Source organism: Onychomys torridus, chromosome 7 (genome assembly GCF_903995425.1).
Source record: "Onychomys torridus chromosome 7, mOncTor1.1, whole genome shotgun sequence".
Classification (NCBI taxonomy): Eukaryota; Metazoa; Chordata; class Mammalia; order Rodentia; family Cricetidae; genus Onychomys; species Onychomys torridus.
Window position 1 is genome coordinate 111,788,857 of NC_050449.1, and position 20,665 is coordinate 111,809,521.

Here is a 20,665-nt window from a genome sequence, read left to right on the forward strand (position 1 = left end):
CAGGAGTAACGCACACCCTTAACCCCCGGCATTGGGAGGCAGAGGCAGGCGGATCTCTGAGTTCAAGGCCAGCCTGGGCTACAGAGTGAGTTCTAGGAAAGGCGCAAAGCTACACAGAGAAACCCTGTCTTGAAAAACAAAACAAACAAGAATTAGACATTTATAAGTCTGTGTCCCCCCAAACACCCCTCCTGTCTCAGTGACTCAGGATTGCAGTCAGGGCCTGGTGAGTCCTAAGTGTGCTCTGAAGTCCCACATTCCATTCTGGTTGTTGGACCCATCTCCTCAGGGTAGCCACTTTCTCGACTCCAGCAGTACAACCTAGTTTTGCTTGTTATCTTTTATATGATCATATTCACAGCCTTGAACCATTTCTGTGTGCGGATCCATCTTGCTCACCGTGTCTGTAACTTTCACATCTTTTAAACTCAGATCCACGTAGGCAGCCTTTATGATCCATATATCTACTAAGCTCTTTTTGTTTGTTTTTGTTTTGTTTTGTTTTAGTAGGGCAGGAACTAGATCACCATGATTGATTGACTTTTGAGTCAAAGTCTTACTATAGCCTACACTGGCCTGGAACTCACCGTGTAGCTCAGGCTAGCCTCAGATTTGTGGTGATTTTCCTGCTTCTGCCTCCCAAGTGCTAGGATTAAAGGCCTGGGCCACTATGCCTGGTTTACTCTTTTTAGTAGCCATGCAGAATTCTCAAGTATGGATATGGACTGTGTTTTATCTGGCCTCCTACTGATGGGCTTTCTGATTCTATAACGTTTATGCAGATTAATGACAATAACTCCTGGAACCCGAGATGTGTGTATTTCGAATTTAAATAAGCACTGAAAGTGGCAGGTGGTGGCAGGACGTGCAGTTGACCCTCTGGCAGTGTGTGGGTTCCTGCGGGTCTAGACTTAAGCCTCAACCCCAGTGCTCGACTACAGAGGTTGAAGTAGCCACACCTGGAGAAGGTGTCAGCACCAGAAGCTAGGTCCTGTTCAGGAGTCACACATGGTTCTCATGGCATCAAGGGATGTGGCAGTAGTCTAGCTGGGGTGCGTGAGCTTGAGTTTGTGATAGCTGTGTGTGTGCGTCTATACACCACTCACCACGCTGTGTGCTACCTCTCCCCTCTTTAGGGACTGTGGCACCTGCTGAGGGTGGCTGAGGAGCTCTGGGTAGTGGGCACTGCCTCTGTGAGCACAGTGTGCTTGACCAAGTGTTGGTGTGGCAAGATTCTGATTGTACACGTGGCAATAAAGATCTCATGAGAAGGGCCTTGGGAATTTCTGTGTGTGGGCAGGTGTATCTCTGGTTTCCTTATACAGCCCTCTGCCATGATTACATGTAAAAGTAGGGGAGGCATTTTTGGGATGGTGTGATTTCCAAAGTCCAGCGTCTCCTCAGTGTCTTGATTCAGCTGCCCTGATGTAAGCCCACTTGTCAGGCACTGCTCATGGATTTTGATGACACTGTACTTGTGGCAATGTCTCTAGTATGCATACTGTCCCAGTTGGCTCTTCTGCATCGTCCTGGTGACATATACTATTTATGCCTCTGTCTGCAAAGTGGACTTAGTGGGAAATCACACAGCACTGGAGACTTGAGTTCAGGAGTAAGATGGTGACTGGCTTGATGGAAGAGGCGCTTCCCTCCGATTGGCTCACAGTGACTGCCTGCCCGGTGGCCTTTCCTGTTTGTGCAGAGTCCTCTCTTAAAAGGTGGCTCGTGACCTCTTCTCTCACCTTCTGTCTATTCTGTTGTCGTCCGGGCAGGGCGTCTTTAGCCCTGGCTGTCTGGAGCTCCGTGTAGACCAGGCTGGCCTCAGGCACTCTGAAGGCTGAGGTTCTGACCTGTGGTGTTGTGGTGACACACTCAGTCTATAACCTTTTGTAATAAAGATGGAAGTTAAAAGAGTGAATTCTGTTTTCCTCTTGGATTACATTTGGAGTGGAAGCCACTTTGTTGTTGAGACGGGGTCTGGAACTCCCAGAGATTTGCCTGTCTCTGCCATGAGCCGGAAGTGAAGGTCCAGGCTACTACGCTAGTTGGAAGTTTTTGGGGTTTTGTTTTATGGTCTCTCTTCTTGTTTAACACTTTCCATGGGTGGCTTTGTATACGCTAGTGAACTCAGTGTCTGCCTACCTGCCTGTCTGCTCCTCGATTTCTGAAGTCCCAAGGCAGTTTTACTACAGTTTGAGAGAATTCAAGTTGTAAATCTTAGCAATTTCTGGGACTATTGATAGAGGAGAGGAAACAAGCGAGTCACGCTTTCATGGTGGAGGTTGGCAAGCAGAGGCACTGTGGAAGGTAGGGTAGAGCTTCAGAGAACAAAGGAGAAGGCCTAGAGTGGTAGGGAAGCATAGCCACTTGTTGGTCATCATCTGAAACACAGAGAGAAGGCAGGAAAAGCTTAGAATCTAGGCTGTTTCAGTGTCGGTATTTGGAGCACACTGGTCCTGAAAAAATGTCTAGAAGCTAGGTAAAAAGCAGATGTGGAGTCTCTCTCTCCCGCTAATCAGGGGCAATCCCTTTGCTGAAGGCAACAAACAGGCCAGAGAAAATAAAGAGGGCATCTCTGGCTGAAGCTAAGAAGAGTGAAGATTTGCAGGCAGGATTTTTGTGAGCATGGGTGATAGATGACTTTAGCCACAGGGTCTGTTTTCTGTCATTCCTTGGGGCACTTGGGAGATCTTATTGTGCATGACAGCCTTGTGAGACCGGGAAGACAAGAGGTCCAGTACTGAGCAAGGGCTGGGCACAGTCAGCCCTTTTCAGTTAGTCAAAGATCCAGACAAATCCTTATGTTGAATTAAAATGTTCTGAGGTTAATAATGTCTTTATTGTCACCCAGAAGCACCTGTAGATGCTTTCTGGAAGATTACCTCATCATAGGCCTCAGTTTCTTTCTACAGTTGCCCAGTTTTAGTGACTGGCATTGGTTTTAAACACATAACCAGTGGAAGCCAGCCTGGGTGCACTCCAGATTAGGATCATTGTATCTGAATTTAACAGTAATGCTGTTCATTCTGACATGGCTTGGCTCTGATGCTTAGGTCTGTTGCTAGGCAGTGACATGGTGGAATTGTAGAAGAAAGTTGCTTACCTCGGAGCAGTCAGGAGAGCAAGAGAAGGAAGAGAGGAGGGACAGAAGTGGATGGGATGAGATTCAGCACCAAGGGCATGCCCCACTGAGCCTTACCCAGGGCTGAGCTCTGCTTCTTGAGTGTCACCCCCTTTCCCCCTAGTCTTCTCAGGGGGAGCTTCAGACCCAAGCTGTTATAAAGTTTTGGCCCCTTGTGGTGAATTTTAAATTTCAAATGTGATGTTTTTAAGTTTCTTGCCTCCCCCCATCCCCTAAAGTACTGGAGATTAAACCAGGGCCTTCCTCCTCTGCTGACTAGGGCCAGTCCCTTTTCTAAAGGACCTGGAAAAGGCCAGAGGAAATGAAGACACCATCTCTGATTGAAGGCGTCATGTAGCTAAGAAGAGTACAGATTTGCAGGCCAGGACTAGGCCATTCTCCCAGCCCCGGATGCGTTTTCCTCTACACCTTGGAAATACTTGTATGAGTTTAACTCCTTTGCTAATTCCAGCAGTAATTGTCTTAGAGCTGGCCTACAGTCATTGTGTTTTCTCTTGAAAATGGGGGTAATGTCCGTGTTGTAAATGGCAGCTACAGAGAATCTAGATTCGGTTATGTTCCTCTCAAAGACATTGATTTTGCCTCTGTTTGTATTTGTTACAACAGGTAATTCTATTGACTGAATTCCTCTGTGGAGAGCAGCTGCTGAAATACCTGCCCAGCTCCTTGGCTTGTTTGGTTGTGTGGAATCTGTTCCACACCTGTGTAGTTTTAGGGTCAGCTAAAGGGTTGCATAGTTTGCTGGTCCCATCCTGGCCTGGCTTGTCATCTGAATTTTTCATGATCACCACCCAGAACATACCCACTAATTACACCTGTGTTTGGAACTTGAAGTTTTGTTTTCTGTATTTTCCTCGTTTATCCCTGGTTTTGGTGGTGTCTGCCCTCCAGTACATTAAAAAATATGTATTTTATTTTTAATTATGTGTGCGTGCAGTATGAGTCCTTTCTAAGAGCTTTACATGCTGTCGACCTTAGCGCTGTCTCCAGCTCTTCAGTGCTATTTGTTTGTTTAGGGACAGGGTCTCACAGGGTCTTCCTGTGCAGCCTGGCTGTCCTGGACTAGCTCTCTAGACCAGGCTGGCCTTGAACTCAGAGATCCATCTGCCTCTGCCTCCTGAGTGCTGGAATTAAAGGCGTGCGCCACTGCAGCTAGGTGCCAGTACATTTTGATGAAGGGCAGATAGAGGCAGATCTTTCTTTCCTTCTTCCTTCCTTCCTTCCTTCCTTCCTTCCTTCCTTCCTTCCTTTTGTTTTTGTTTATGAGTGTTTGGCCTACGTGTATAATATACAGGCCTGGTGCCCATAGAGGTCAGAAGAGGTTATTGTATCCCCTGGGACTGGAGTCACAGATGGTTGTGAGTAGCCATGTGAATGCTGGGAATAGAACCTGAGTCCTCTGCAGAAGCAGCCAGTGCTGTGTTCTAACCACTGTGCCTCTCTCTAGCCTCTGGAGGTAGGTTCTTGTAATCTTGCTACTTTCTCTTCTGCCTTTGCAGTTCATTGATAGTTAACTGGGCAAGGGCGTTGTCCTACCGTAGTCTAGCTTGCAAGTACTGGTTGTAGAAGGTCAAAATCAGTTGGCTTCCTTATCCATTGTGAACGGCATGGCTTTCTTATTAGATATTGGTACACACACAAGCATGCATACGTGCACACACATGCACCCACACAGAACTATCTGTCCTACTTTTCAAGGTGTATTGGCCTTTGCTTTCTCTCTTGGGGTAAACTGTTCTTAAAAGTTGTCTTTCCTTTTTCTTCTCTGGTGGTTTCTTATCACTGATCTTCAGCCTGTGCCTTTTAGGTTAAGGATGGGCTTGGATGCTGATTGAGAGCTCTGAGCCTATAGGTGGAGATCTGATTAGATAGTTTTTGGAGCCTGTTAGATTCTGCTGAGGAGGGTCTCATGGTCTGTGTGGAGGAGGAAGGCCGAGTCCTGGAGCCTCAGCTAGGGTTTCAGTGTGACTCCGCCCTGAGGTGACCTGCTCCTTCCCACCCACAGTCTGCTTTATGCCTCTGCCGGTTTTGGGCAAGGCAGCCTCCAGCCACGAGAGCCCGAGGGCCTGCCTGCCCTAACCTGCCCATCCTCTGTCTTCCTTTTTACTCTATTGTTACAGTGACACCTGATGCCACAGAGTGCCAAGGCTTGGGTGTTTCTGTGGCGGGAATCTGCTACACAGCTTTGTTCATGGCCAGTTGAGGGGTCTGTGTGGTCAGTTCTGCTTCTCTGCCCACTGGCCAGCTCTGAGTTTTCCTTTCTGTGGGCTTTTATCCTTTCAGGCTTTGGGAAAGTTCTCTGTGAGGGAGGACACATGCCTGTAACACTCATGTCATCTGGCCGAGCGCTCTCCAGTGTTCTTCAGGAATGACAGGCCAGCAGAAGGCCCTGGGCCACACCCTGTTCTGTGGCGCGGTGGTGCCAGGGACTTGTTTATGGAGTCTAGTGAGGTGACATTAGATGCCCTGGCTTCGTCCTGTCACCTTGGAAGATGCTCTTGGATTCTCTGTGGCATTTATAGTGGGCGAATGAACGGAGAAGCCCTTGTGAAACACTAAGAGTAACGGGTTGCATGTGGAGGGACATGAGAGAGGAGCGTGAAGACAGAAAACCAGTGGTGTTCCTCCACCAGGCACAGTTGATTATCCTGGGCTGCAGACATGGTCCAATGGTGAGGAGCGTTTCTGGCTCTTCCGGAGGATCTGAGTTCTATTCCCAGCACCCACATCTGGTGACTCTCAAATTCCTGTAACTCCAGCTCCAGGGGATCTTATACACACTCCTGACCTCCATGGGACCTGCATGCACAGGACATATACTTTGTTTTGTTTTGTTTGAGACAGGGTTTCTCTTTGTAGCCCTGGCTGTCCTGGAACTCACTATGTAGACCAGGCTGGCCTCAAACTTACAGTGGTCTGCTTGCCTCTTCTTCCCAAGTGCTGGGATTAAAAGCATGAGCCACCACCACTGCCTGGCTTTAAGGTGTATTCTCTGACACAGACACAGACACAGACACACACACACACACACAGACACACACACACACACACACACAAACAACACACACACACACACACACATACACAAACAACACACACACACACACACCTTGCTGAAACTTGCTCATTCCTTCAGGCTTGCCATTTCCATAATTGAGAGCTACAGGTTCAGTAGATGTTGAGTTGAGGTTAGGGTCCTCCTGCCCTAAGGCTTCCTTGCTGTCATCCCTCTAGGGAAAGTGTGTAGCCTATGGCTGACATAGTAACTAGGTATCGGAACGTCTCAGCCAGGGTGAAAGGGGAGCAGTTTCCTCTGAGAATTTATAACTCTAAGCATGAACTGGGAGTTAGAAAGTTCATGTCCTGTTCTGGGAAACTCTAAATCAAGAAATTAAAGGTGTTCCAGATAGGTGTGGAGTTTGGCAGAAGCAAAAGTGGTCACTTCTCTCTGGACGGTAATGTTGCCACAGAAAAGGCCCATTGGACATGAGTTCGAGATCCAGTATCAAATCTGAGAAAAAAAAATCACACAAGTGAAAGTCATTAGAAATGAGCAAACGAAAAGTCAATAAATTTTAATTAAAATTAGAGGAGGAGGGTGCTGGAGAGAATACTCTGGCCAAGGGTGTGTACTGCTCTTGTGGAGGCTCTAAGGTCAGTTCTCAGCACCACGCGGTGGCACATGATCACCTATAATCCAGCTCCAGGGGGATCCAGTGCCTCTGGCCTTGAAGGTCACCTCTACTCATCACATTCATATACACAATTAAAAATAATAAAAGTAAATAAAAAAATTAAAGGGGGATTGGAAGTGTCCAAAGAACAGAATATCAAAATTGACCCAGGATGATGATGGCTGTGGAGATGGTCTAGTGGTTAGGGCATTTCTGGCTCTCCCGGAGGACCTGAGTTCTGTTCCTGGCACACATACACCACACCTCATTTTTTTTTTTTTCTTTTGTGTGTGTGTGTGTATGGGGGGGCGGTTACTTTTTCTTTTCTAGGTGTTGGGCATCAAATCCTTGGTTTTGTGCATACTTTGCAAGCCTGGTACTGTTCTTGACAGGAATAGGCAGGTGGATCAGGAATAGGCAGGTGGATCTCTGTGAGTTCAAGGCCAGCCTGGTCTACATAGTGAGTTCCAGGACAGCCAGGGCTACACAGAGAAACCCTGTCTTAAGAAATAAAAATAAGGGGGCTGGAGAGATGGCTCAGTGGTTAAAGAGCGTTGCTGATCTTCCTGAGGACCTGGTTCAATTCCCAGCTCATAACTGCCGGCAACTCCAGTTTCAGGTAATCTGACACCTTCACACAAATAAACATGTAGGCAAATGAGTGCACGTGAAATAAAAATAAGTAATTAAAAAATAAAAATAAAGTAGACGAGATAAACAGATTAGACATAGTGATAGGAAGAAGCAGTGAACTGAAGAAAGACCTTAAAGAATTACCAGTGACACAGACTCGGGCAGTACGAAAAGGGTAGGTGGTGGTCACTTTGCAGTCAGCTGGATTGAGTTAGGAAACAACCTAGGCCATTCATGCGGCACACGATTGGGTGTGTCTGAGGGTATTTCCAGAGAGGTTGGACTGAGGCATGACCAACCCTGTATCAGGACTGGGACTGAATTAAAGAGAAGGAGGCCAGGCGGTGGTGGTGCACGCCTTTAATCCCAGCACTCGGGAGGCAGAGCCAGGCGGATTCCTGTGAGTTTGAGGCCAGTCTGGTCTACATAGTGAGTTCCAGGAAAAGGTGCAAAGCTACACAGAGACCCTGTCTCGGAAAAAAAAAAAAAGAGAGAGAAAAGGAGAAAGCTCGCCGAGGACTGGCTTCCTGGCTCCCTTGGGCTGCTTGTTGTGAGGTGTTCGGTCACAGTGATGAAAAGTAGCTGATGTGGGTATTTTAGTCTGTGGCTGCTGCTGTAACAAACAGTACCACACACTGGACAATTTAGAAGTAGTTGAGGCTGGTAAATCCAAGAGTGTGACTAACATTTAGGGAAGGCCTCAGTGATATCCTTTCATGCAGTAGAAGAGATCACATGGAGAGTGAGATGGGGGGGTGTTTATTAACTTTCATGGGTTACAATAACCCATGATTACCAACCTACTCTGTGCTCTGACATTAGTTCATCCATGAAGTAAGGGCCCCTGTGACCCATTCATCTTTTAAAAGCCCCCTCCCCCACTTTCTGCATCGAGGATTAAGTTTTCAATACAAGTCTACACACAACTGTAATCCAGGGAGGGTCACAGAATGAGATTGTATTCTAGAAAAAGAAGCAAACAAAACATTTGTAGCATTTGAACCCCCAAATGGTTAGAAATCTCCATGTTTTGGTCTGTGAAATGTCCCCTGTAAGCTCACATGCTGTTTCCCTCTGTTTTCAGAGGTTCTGGAGCCTTTGGGAACCACAGCTTAGCTGGAAGAAGTGGGTCTCTGCAGGTGGCCTGAAGTTGCGGTAGCTCAACCCTACTTCAAGCCTTGTTGATGTTTCCTGACACACCCAGTGAGCATCCTCCCGCCCCCTGCCCTTGCTGCAAGCACCCTTGCAGACTTCCCTCTTACACAGTAAATCCTGACAGAGGTAGCTAATCTACCTAGACTCAAGATCCCATTATAGCAGCAAAAAAAGCAGTTTTGGCTGTATAAACCACAAATAATGTTTTAGAGATAGATACAGGCATCAAAAATATTAAATACTGAATGTAATGCATTAAAAGTCCCAGTGAAGATCAATTATTAATGAAAACTGAAAGATGATGGAGTTAAACCAGTCACATTCTGGAGAGATGGTGTGAAGGCTGACTAACTCAGCCTTCCCGAGTTAGAGCTACACTTCAAGACTAGCTTACACTAGTTCAGAAGTGAACCTTAACCTACAGGCCAGAAGTGGCAACAGGACCTTTTAGAAGGTGATCCTTGGTGGCCAGCACGTGGTTAGTTTGCATAAGCGCAGTGTTTGATCACCAGAGCTGCAAGGGACAAAAGGAACGAGAAAACAAATTTAAATCATGAGTGTGTAGGCAGGCGGTGGCGGTGGGGTGCACACCTGTAATCCCAGCACTCGGGAGGCAGAGGCAGGCGGAGCTCTGTGAGCCTTAAAATGAAAGCTGGGAAATAAACTGAGAAAACACTACAAGAAATGTCCTGGGCGTGTTAGCACCAGGTAGGTTTTTTTGACAGCATGACAAGTGGCAAGGGGGTTACTGTGCAGTTATAAACAGGTTACTCCCAAGAACATAGACCTTCCACGTAGGGAAGAGGGATGACAGTCGTTCCCCGGAAAGATTTGTAGTCGGGGGAAGGAGGCTGGATGAGGTGGTGACTCTGAGGCTCCTTGAAAACTGGAGAATTTAGCAGTATCTACCAAGTCGAAGGTGCTTAGCCTCAGCGTTTTTGAGAGGGAATGCCCACAAAGGAGCCCACGAAGGCTGTAAAGCTTGGTGATGCTTTGCTTACGTCACTGATGTACGTAATCTGAGGGTCCAGGCAGAGAGCAGATGAAGTTAGGGTGAGGTCACTCTGCTGGCCCATGGCCCTGGCGCACAGGCATTTCAGGGAGTGGCTTCCAAAGAGCCACTGTACTTCAGTTCTGTTGCCTGTGAAGTGGCCCACTCAGGGTTCTCATGCTTTGTAGTGCCAAGTGGGGGTCAGTCTGGATGGCACACGAATACAGGTGGAACTCAGAGATCTGCCTGCCTCTGCTTCCTGAGTGCTGGGATTAATCGTTGAGTAACAATTTTTTTAAAGGTTTATTTCTATTTTACGTGTATTAGTGCTTTGCATGCATGTGTATCATGTATGAATTGCCTCTCAAGGCCAGAAGAGGGCATTGGATCCCCTGAAACTGGAGTTACAGGTGGTTGTGAGCTGCCGTGAGGATGCTGGGAACCAAACCCAGTCCTCTGTGAGAATAAGTGCTCGTAACCACTGATCCAAGCCCCCAGCCCCAGGGTGGAGAAGTCTAAGATAAACGCCACTGTGGAGTTCCTGCACGTGTGCTGTGTGTGTGCTCCTCATGCTCTAGCCTTGCCCCCCCCCCCCTTTCTCCTTTACATTACCTGTCCCTAGCTGCCTTGGCTGTGGTCCTGGGGACCGGTGGAAATGTAGCTGTGTAGGGGTCTCTCTTGTTGGGATGGGTGAGCAGGCAGGGCCAGTTGGGGAGACTCCTGACCTGGCTGCAGGGGGTGTGAGTGGGAGGCCTTCATCTATTAAAAGGCTAGGTGGCCTTGCGGTTGGAATTTTGCCATAGGCTATAAATAGCCTGTGTGAGAGTGTGAAGAAAGGGAGCCAGGGAGGAGAGAGGAAGTGGGCGGCCCCTGGGTCTCCAGCTGGCAGGCCTGGGTGTGGTGTGGGAGGGGTGTGGGATGTCACATGGGATGCAAAGCTTGCAGGCAGGCTTGGTGTGAGGCCTGGACTGGATCTCCACAGCCTTAGGAAGCAGGCTGTCAGTCACTTCTCCAGAGTGGCTAGGTGACTTGCCCCAGGCACACAGCTGTGAAGAAGCTGCTCTGTAGAGTTTGCTGTGTGCAGGCCTGGTCAGTTGCTCAGGTGACATCCTGAGTCTTTGGGTCCTACCTAGAGCCTTGATGTGGACTTCCCAGGAAATGCAGAGGGACCCCTGCCTGACAGTGGCCTAAGAGAGGAGCTAGGCCAGCCTCAGGCCTGCTCCATTGATGTTCCCGTGTGACTCTTCACCCTGAATAAGGGGCTGATTGTTGTCCAAATGGAGGTGGGTGCTCTCCTGAGCTGGAGCTTGAACCTAGGACGTCATGGAGCCAGACATCTGTAAAGCCCTGGCTTCACCCTGAGCTTGTGCAGCCGCTGCATGGCTGCATACTGAAGCCATCCATCCTCAGTTCTCTAACCAGTGGACCCACAGCGCTCTGTCCTGGTGTGTCTACCCCATCTGTTTGGGGTCAGCTTTCCAGTCTTGTGGGGGAAGCTGGGCACTAGGAGGCAATGGTGGAGGACACATACAACAGCCTTCTATGTCTCAGGCAGGCATGGTGATGTATGTCTTTAATCCCAGCAGAGGCAGGCCGATATCTGTGAGTTTGAGGCCAGCCTGGTCTACAGAGTGAGTTCCAGGACAGCCAGGGCTATTACACAGAGAAATCTTGTTTTGGAAAGCCACACACACACAAATAATAATAATAATAATAATAATAATAATAATAATAATAATAATAAATATCTACTCATACCAGTGTTCATGGTGCTGATGCTGTCACCTTGTCCTGGGGATTGTTGGGTTATTTTACTCACAATCTTTGGATGTGTCCCTGCTAACATGGCTGCTGTTGTTCAGTGGGACTCCAGGTTGGAGAGAAGCAGGTCTGTACCTGGACTTAGCTCAGCTGCCAGCTACTGCCACAAGTAGCCTGGGGTATGTGGGCAATAAAGGTGCCACCCAGGCTCCTGGCACCTTTGGAAGCTGGGGTGCTGGTGGGTCAAGGTGCAGAGGGGCTAAGTTAATGCGATTTCCTTTAGGGTTTCTAGGGCTCTAGAAGTGGGGTAGTAAATCCACCCCTTGTTGAGAGGTCGTGCGAGGGACCAAGACAGCCTTCTTTGGTGCTGTGTACTCTTTCTTTTCTTTCTTTCTTTCTTTCTTTCTTTCTTTTTTTTTTTTGTGCTGTGTACTCTTTCTTATCCTACATCCAAAGGTTCATGGGGTCATTGTGGGCAAAACGGTTGGAACTGTGGCTTGTTGGTAGGATTGATGAGAAAGATGGATTGGGTGAATGAGGCTACGCTAAGTCGGAGCCTTCAGCCATCTGGATGGAACTTCTGTTGGGGAAAGGACCAGCAAGAGTGGATGGAGTGTGTCTGGGGGTGTTGGCCAAACCCAGCTGCAGAGTTGGTCTGTGATTGCAGCTTAACCCTCCTGTCTGAGAGAAATGCCCCTTAGTGACCCTGAGCTTACCCCTTTTCAGAAAGCTTAGATATTCTGCCGTACCGGGCGAGCGCCAGGCAAGAACAGTGCAGGAAGGCCCCTGATTACTGACCGGTGTGGGCAGGGCACTGGGGAAGAAAAAGACTGGTCTGGTCTAACTAAGCTGTTAGAGGGTGGGTTGGTGTCTCCTACGGGTGCCTTCAGCACCGCCTCGTTTCCTGGTTACAAGCCTCTGGCATCTGCTCAGCGTCTTTCCTCTCTGGGCACAGGTTCCGGGCGCGGGGAGGCTGAGACTCGGGAGTGTATCTACTACAATGCCAACTGGGAGCTAGAGCGCACCAACCAGAGCGGCCTGGAGCGCTGTGAGGGCGAGCAGGACAAGCGGCTGCACTGCTACGCCTCCTGGCGCAACAGCTCGGGCACCATCGAGCTGGTGAAGAAGGGTTGCTGGCTGGATGACTTCAATTGCTATGACAGGTACGCAGAAGCCCGCCCGCGCTCTCCAGCCACTGATCGCGGCATGGCTGAGCTGGAAGACGGCTTCCGAGGCAGTGCCCAGGAGCCCAGGCCCCTCTTCTGGTGTCTGCTCTCCTCAGTTCAGGCGGCATTTCAGTGCCCGGCTGTGCCTGGCGTCTGTCTTAGACTTGGGTCACTCTATAGGGGAAGTGGGTTCACCCACCTGCTGGTGAGCTGCTCTGTCTGTGGGGAGGGGCCCGGGAGAGCCTTGCCTTCCCTGGAGTTTGTAACCTGGACTCTGGGCCTGCAGGCAGGAGTGTGTGGCCACAGAGGAGAACCCTCAGGTGTACTTCTGCTGCTGTGAAGGCAATTTCTGCAACGAACGCTTCACCCACTTGCCAGAGCCTGGGGGCCCAGAAGGTGAGGAGTCTTGTGGAAAGAGGGTTCTAAATGGGACACTCTGGAGCCAGGGGGGAGTGGTTGCAGGGCCTGCTGGAGTGTTGGAGTGGGCGGGCTGTGTGACACAGGGCTCCATGTGTCCCCCAGTCACGTACGAGCCACCCCCGACAGCCCCCACCCTGCTCACGGTGCTGGCCTACTCGCTGCTGCCCATTGGGGGCCTCTCCCTTATCGTCCTGCTGGCCTTCTGGATGTATCGCCATCGCAAGCCTCCCTACGGCCATGTGGACATCCATGAGGTGAGACAGTGTCAGCATGGGACAGGGCAGGGAGGAGGGATAGCTGGACAGACTCCTGTTAGCCCTTGCTTTCCCAGGATCCTGGGCCTCCGCCCCCATCCCCTCTGGTGGGCCTGAAGCCTTTGCAGCTGCTGGAGATCAAGGCTCGGGGTCGCTTTGGCTGCGTTTGGAAGGCTCAGCTCATGAATGACTTTGTAGCTGTAAAGATCTTCCCACTCCAGGTGAGCTTCCGGGGTCGTCCAGGCCATCTTCTCACTGTGGTCTTCAGTAGAGTCTCAACCATAGGGCCATCCCCGCTCCTGATCACGTGGTGAGAAAGACCATCGTGTTTCAGGAGTGAGAGTCCATCAGAGGATTAGGGTCAGATGCTGCCAAACTTTGACCCATGATGGTTTGGGGTTTTGCTGTTACTTCTGTGTATGTGACTTACATGTTTATGTAGGCACAGGTGTGTGTGTGTGTGTGTGTGTGTGTGTGTGTGTAGGCCAGAGTTTGACACTTGAGTCTTTCCCTTTATTACACTCCACCTATTTCATTTATTTATTTGTTTGTTTGTTTGTTTGTTTATTTATTTATTTATTTTGAGGCAGAGTTTTCAGTATGTAGTCCTGGCTGGTCTGGAACCCACAGAGATCTACCTGCCTCCACCTCCCATGTGCTGGAATTACAGGTGTGTACCACCATGCCTGGCTCTCCACCTTTTACAAATTTTTTAGTTTTTGTAGTTGAATGTCTTCCTGTGTCCCACCTAGTCTTTGTAGCCACTCAGTCCTATAGTTGGAATCTTAAAAGTTCTTATTAATAAGATCAAACCCGAGGCCAGTTACTGGGGTGACTGCTGGAAGATCAGAAAAGCAGAACAAGCCACAGCTACCTCACCTTGCTAGTTCCTCAGCTGATCCTGTTTCCTCAGGCTGCAAGCTTCTGAGTCCTCCTCCACATGAATCTCAGCTGAACTGTGCTACTCCAAAGCCTGAATGCTAAACCAGCCAAATGCTTAACTAACTCTGGTGCCTGGTTTTCACGCCTTATATACCTTTCTGCTTTCTGCATCACTCCCTGGGATTAAAGGCTGGGTTTCTGAGATTAAAGGCTGTGTCACCAAGCCTAGCTGTTTCTAAAGTGGCCTTGAACCCAGAGATCTGCTAGCTCTACCTCCCAAGTGCTGGGATTAAAGGCGTGCACCACCACCGCCCAACTTCTGCTATGGCTTGCTCTGACCCATTTTCTAGCCACCATTTCTGGCTCTGTTCTAGTGGCTGTCTGTTCTCTGACCCCAGATAAATTTATTTCAGGGAACATACAATGTTTCGGGGGAACACAATACCACACAGTCCCAAGTAAACACATAGAGGCTTATATTAATTACAAACTACATGGTGTGTGGCTCAGGCTTCTTGCTAGCTAGCTCTTTCATTTTAAATTAACCTATTTCTATTAATCTGTATGTTGCCATGTGGCCATGGCGTTACCGGTCTGCTGGCATCTTGTTGCTCCTTGGGCAGCAGGCTGGTGTCTTTCCTGACTCCACCTTTCTTGTCTCTGTCTTCCGTTTGAATGTACCGCTTAACCTTATTCTGCTTTGCCATTGGCCAAACAGCATTATTTATCAACCATTGAGAGCAGCACATAGTCACAGTTATAGAATGACATTCCACAGCACTTTCCCTTTTCTGTCTAATCAAAAAGGAAGGTTTTAACTTTAACATAGTAAAATTACATATAACAAACAGTTATCAAGCAAGAATTACAATTACAATATCTAGTCTATTTGTATTTGGTAAAATTAAAGAAAATATTCTATCATCGATCCTATATTTGTGAGTCTAAAGTTTTATATTTAATTTAGCTTTTATCATAACTAAGGAAAACTATAATTATAACTAGTCTTCAGCTCCATTAAAGACCCCAGAAGGATATAATATTACCTAAGTAAACAGGAAGTGCATTGTAAGCAACTTCCAAAATTCTAGACATGACAGAGACATTTGGCTGCCTGGACAGTCACCCAAAGTTCCTCTGTAATGTTGGGGCATCCATCTTCAGCCTACAGGCCTACAGTCTCTGGCAGACTTTTTAGTGAAGCAGGAAATTTGAAGGATTGTCTCACCTACTGGCAAAGTTCATCAGTCGCTTTCCTCTGTGTCCTGAAGAATGTCTGGCATATCTTCTGTGAAGCAGGAACCTGAAGGAGCATCTCGCCCTGTTTAGGCAAAGTATAGTGGTCATTTTCCTATGGGTTCTGTATGTTCAGTTTATACAACATACTGTCAAGTGGTCCAGGCAAGAACAATTTCTTGCCCCAAATGGCCAGTTTTGCCAAGAAGAAGAAAAACTCCATATCGAGTGTCTTCAATGTCCATCTTCCTCTTTGAAGTAAATTGGTCCTGCCAGAAGCAGATGTGTCTCACTGTCCAGAAAAGTCTGTTTTTAAACATTTTAAATGCCATATTCTGTAGGTCTTTGAAGTATTTGAAGATTACCTACCTAATTGAAATATATCTATGTATACCTAGAAAACTTAACTAACATGACTATCAGTTTGCTTATCATAGATGACTAATTATTAAACTCTATTTCTTAATTATATATTATAATTTTAAATGAATTGCATAAATATAATACCTTAAACAAGTTTGTATGTATACAGTACATATATAAGAAATATATATACAATATAACAAAATTAACTTTAAATTTGTATCAATAAGCTGAAATTGATAGCAATGTGAAACATTTCAAACAAGTTGTTGCTCTTTAAAAGTAGATTCAATAATCTACCCTTTCATCCTATCATATCTATATCTCTTTTTCTTCTTTAGAAAGAGATTGCATTTATAATGAACTCCCTTTAAATAAAAATAAATTATAATAATATTTTGAGAATCTGGGCATGGCTTTTCATACTAATTCCTGCTGATTGGGGGTGCTGGCAATCTTACGGGGATCCTGAGAAAATTCAAGATAATGGTCAAGTCCTGGGAAGACCAGCTATAACCTTTGTTAATAGATACCATCTGTCAAGGTACAGGAGGCCTCGTTTGATCAAATCTGATCCATCTTAACCTGGAATGAATCCACAGCTTCTTACTTCCTGTGGAAACAAAAGCAGAGAGCCTCCTTTCCAAAGCAACATATCCTTAGAACTAAATTTTGAAGTCAAGATACTTTTAAAATATATCTCTTCTCCTTTTAAGAGGTCATGTACAAAGGCAAGAAACACCGCTTCCTTTGGGCAGTATATAGCCCAAGGTCATGGGCAGAGCAAATATTATTTATTATGTATACAGTGTTCTGTCTGCATGTATGCCTACTTGCCAGAAGAGGGCATCAGATCTCATTATAGATGGTTGTGAGCCACTATGTGGTTGCTGGGAATTGAACTCAGGACCTCTGGGAAGAACAGCCAGCAGCCAGTGTTCTTAACCTCTGAGCCATCTTTCCAGCCCCCAAATTTTTCATTTTTACTTATTTTTAATAAAAAATACTTATTTTTATGTGTGTGGGTGTTTTGTCTGCATGTATCTGTGTGTACCACATGCATACCTGCAACCTGCGGAGGCCAGAAGAGGGTATTGGATCCCTGGAACTGGAGTTACAATTGTGAGCCTCCGTGTATGAGCTGAGAATTGAACCTGGGTACTTAGGAAGAGCAGCCAGTGCTCTTAACCCCAGAGCCACCTCTCCAGCTTCTTACTTTTTAATTTTTTCGGGACAAGGTCTCTCACTGAGCCTGGAGTGCACTGATTGGACAGACTAGTTTGCAAGTCTCAGGGACCCTCTCTCTGTCTGCTCCCCTGCTTCTAGCACTGGGCCACAGGCTGACATTAGCTTGACTTTATGTAGCTAGCTGTTGGTGATCCGAACTTGGGTCTTTGTGCTTGCCAAGCAGGGTCTTTACCTCCTGAGTTATCTCTCCGTCCCTGAGTTTGGTTTTTGACATTATGATCTCCTCAGAGGTTTCAGACTCAGGCAATCCCAGTAGTTGTTGCCCAGGACGCTTAGAAGATCGAGCACCTGCTGGCTGGCACTGGGCACCTTACTTGGTGTTTGTGATCCCGTTTGTAAATCAGGGTGCTGGTGTCGTCCACCGCAGGGGTTGTGGTTGGCCTGGTTCTCCAGATGCCCCTTGCAGGTGCTGAGGCTGGGAAGCCAGGACTGGGCATAGAAATGGGTGTGTTGGGTGGCTGTGCTGCTGTGGGGCTCTGAGAAGCAGGACTGAGCTGCCTCCCTGCCTCAGGACAAGCAGTCGTGGCAGAGTGAACGGGAGATCTTCAGCACGCCTGGCATGAAGCACGAGAACCTGCTGCAGTTCATTGCCGCCGAGAAGAGAGGCTCCAACCTGGAGGTGGAGCTGTGGCTTATCACAGCTTTCCACGACAAGGTGAGCTACACCCACCGGAGAGACCCCAATGAGACAGATAGTTCTCATGACCCCTGCCTGTATCAGGTGCACCTCTCTCCCCCAGTCACTTCTTTGGCAAGAATCACCACTCTGCCCACTTGGCACTTTTGCAGTGAGATGTTCCTCCTGGGACTTGGCTGGGTTTCATCTTGTTCTGCATTTGGAGCCTTTGCCCACAGTCTGTGCTGCCTTCTTTTAGGGCTCCCTCACGGATTACCTCAAGGGGAACATCATCACATGGAATGAACTGTGTCATGTGGCAGAGACGATGTCGCGAGGCCTCTCGTACCTGCATGAGGATGTGCCCTGGTGTCGTGGCGAGGGCCACAAGCCTTCTATTGCCCACAGGTATCTGGGTTAAGGAGCCCCCCAATATGTGATGGAGTTTCCCAGAGGGCTGGTGTTGGAAACCAGAGGTGCCTTCCCTTCCTGAATGTGTCTGTGGTGTGTGGGAGCAAACCTGGCCTTCCCGTGTGCTGGAGAAGGCTAGCTTTCCATGCCTGTGTTCTGGAGCCCTCTACTGGGCACACGAGAAAGTGCTAACTCTTAGGAGAGCTGGTTCTCATAGTTCTCAGATTTTGGTCAAGACCATTTTGTATCCTTAAAAGGACTCTATTTATCTAATCAATGTAGGTTATGTTTGCTGATGCTTTCTGGTGTACAGCACGTGTGTTTGGTTATGTATCATGATGATGACATTATACTGGGATTGAAGGCAAATGATACATTATTACAAAAATGATTTGACCTCACAGGGCTCTTAAAACTGTCTTAGGATCTTTTAGGACTTTTGAACCATCTCTCTCTCTCTCTCTTTTTTTTTTTTCAAGACAGGGTTTCTCTGTGTAGCCATGGCTGTCCTAGAACTCACTCTATTGACCAGGCTGGCCTTGAACTCTGAGATCCACCTGCTTCTGCCTCCCAAACGCTGGGATCAAAGGCATACGCAACCACCACCCGGCCATGCTTTTTTAAATTTTGAGTTAGCGTTTCATTATGTAGCTCAGGCTATCCTTGAACTCATGACTCCTACAGCCTTCCAGACTCTGGGCTTATAGACATGAGCTATCATGCCAGCCTAGAATCACTCCTAGTTAACTTGGCACTGTTGTGTGCTATTAAATGGTACATAGTGGGGCTGGGGAGGCAGGAGCAGATGGATCTCTGTGAGTTCAAGGCCAGCCTGGACTACATAGTGAATTCTAGGTCAACCAAGGCCACACAGTGGGACCCTTCTCAACCTCCTCTCTCCCCTAAAGAAGAGACACTGTTCCAAATGCTCAAGAAATGCCAACACGCTGAACCTTGTTCTGGTAGGTGAGGTGGCGCTGTCCTTGCCGGTCCCACCTGGCACAGGTGATGGAGCAATAGTAGATGCAGCTGAATCTAGGCCCCACAGCTACTTTAGTCTGGTCTGTGACTGACGGAGGGGCTCTTGGTGGTATTGACAGTCGTGACATACATGAGGCAAAGGTTGACTCTTGCATGTAGTTCAGCTTAACAACAATGCTTAATAAATGTTGGAGTGGTCTGACGAGTCTGTAGTCCTCAGTTTAATGTTCACATCAAGGCTGAGACAGAAGCTGTGCAAACTGAGGACCTCAGAGCTGAGAGCCTGCACACACTCTTGCCCTGCCCTGCCTGTGCAGCTTTGGCAAGCTAATTTTAAATTCTTGTTCCATTCCAAACATTGTAAAGTTCTCGGAAGACTCGTGTGCCATGCCTTCTGAGAATTTACTGTCTGGCTTTTAGAACTGTGGTATAGGGTCTGCCCAGCCACCAGGATGGGACCTGCTTGTAGGCTCCAGCTGAAGCCTTCCGGAGAAGGTGGTGAGGGACTCCCAGGCAGTTTTCCTCCTGTCCCAGAGTGTTGGCGATGGTTTAAGCTGGGGGCTGCAAGTCTCAGCTCTAGTATTTTGAGAGGCATGTCGAGAAGAGGATCGTGATCCGTCATCGTTGTCGACTGGAGGCGGGCTGGGTCTTGATACTGGGCTTCAGCGAGCCTGTCGGTCTCCATAGGGACTTCAAAAGCAAAAATGTGCTGCTGAAGAGTGACCTCACTGCTGTGCTGGCAGACTTTGGCCTGGCCGTCCGGTTTGAGCCCGGGAAGCCTCCGGGGGACACCCATGGGCAGGTAAGGAGTCTGGGAGGCAGGAGCATGGGCTGCCCTAGGGCTGATGCTCAGGGGATCAGCTGGAGCAACTTTGGAGCTACTGGGAACTTAGAATCAGGGCTCTTGTCTCACCAGCTGGGAAACCAAGGCCTGGAGGTTGGTGATGCTCCTTCTGGCCAGTCAGCTGAGCAGTCCAGGCTCCCCATTTGGGCTTCAGCCACTCCTCCTTGTATGTCACTTTCTCTTCCTGTTGTAATCATTTATTTTTCAAAAATACCTTGTGTGTGTGTGTGTGTGTGTGTGTGTGTGTGTGTGTGTGTGTACGTACACCCATGCGCACTCACGCGTGTGTGGGCATGCCCGTGTGCATGCTTTAGTTAGGGGACAGCATTAGGAAGTCTTTTTTTTTTTTTCTCCAGAGCATGTGGGTTCCTTGGATTGAACTCTGGTTGTCAGGCTTGGCAAGAAGCAGCTTTCCCACAGAGCCACGCACCTGCCCTCAGTTGTAATTACTAAGTGAGGTAAAAAAAGAGGAAAGGTGCCGAGTATCCCAACCAAACGCCCACAAGAAGCAGTAAACAACTAAGCCAGCAAATCACTCTGGAGAGTCACTTGGTGTTTTAAACGTGTTCTCACTGTTTTGTTTCGGCCTCTTAAATTTGCTTTATTTCCTTACTTAGCATGTGTTTTCCCATTTGAACTGTGGAAGCCTGAGGTAGTCACTTGATCATCCGCCACCTTGATATTAAGATTGGGTCTTTCTCTTTAGATCTCACTAGTTGGTCCAGCCAGCTGGTGCAGGGACCCCACTCTGTCTCCCAGGGACTGGTGTTGCAGGCAGGCTGTATTTATGTGGGTTCTAGATATCTTAAACTCCATTTTCACACTTGAGTGACAAGTACCAGAGATGCTAAGCCGTCTCTTCATCTGCCTTGTTTATTAGAGGGCCTC

At 48.0% G+C, this 20,665-nt stretch overlaps 1 protein-coding gene across 2 annotated transcripts in view; it reads left to right on the forward strand.

Annotated features, from left to right (window-relative positions):
• Positions 1-20,665, forward strand: part of Acvr2b (activin A receptor type 2B) — a 31,198-nt gene that overhangs the window by 9,055 nt on the left and 1,478 nt on the right. The window contains exons 2-8 of one of the 2 annotated variants that reach the window (XM_036193128.1): positions 12,312-12,519; positions 12,809-12,918; positions 13,045-13,196; positions 13,274-13,417; positions 17,437-17,580; positions 17,801-17,949; positions 19,621-19,735. In XM_036193128.1, the coding sequence (XP_036049021.1) occupies positions 12,312-12,519; positions 12,809-12,918; positions 13,045-13,196; positions 13,274-13,417; positions 17,437-17,580; positions 17,801-17,949; positions 19,621-19,735 (1,022 nt within the window). The remainder of the gene's footprint in view (positions 1-12,311; positions 12,520-12,808; positions 12,919-13,044; positions 13,197-13,273; positions 13,418-17,436; positions 17,581-17,800; positions 17,950-19,620; positions 19,736-20,665) is intronic. The other variant, XM_036193129.1, reaches the window with a different exon arrangement.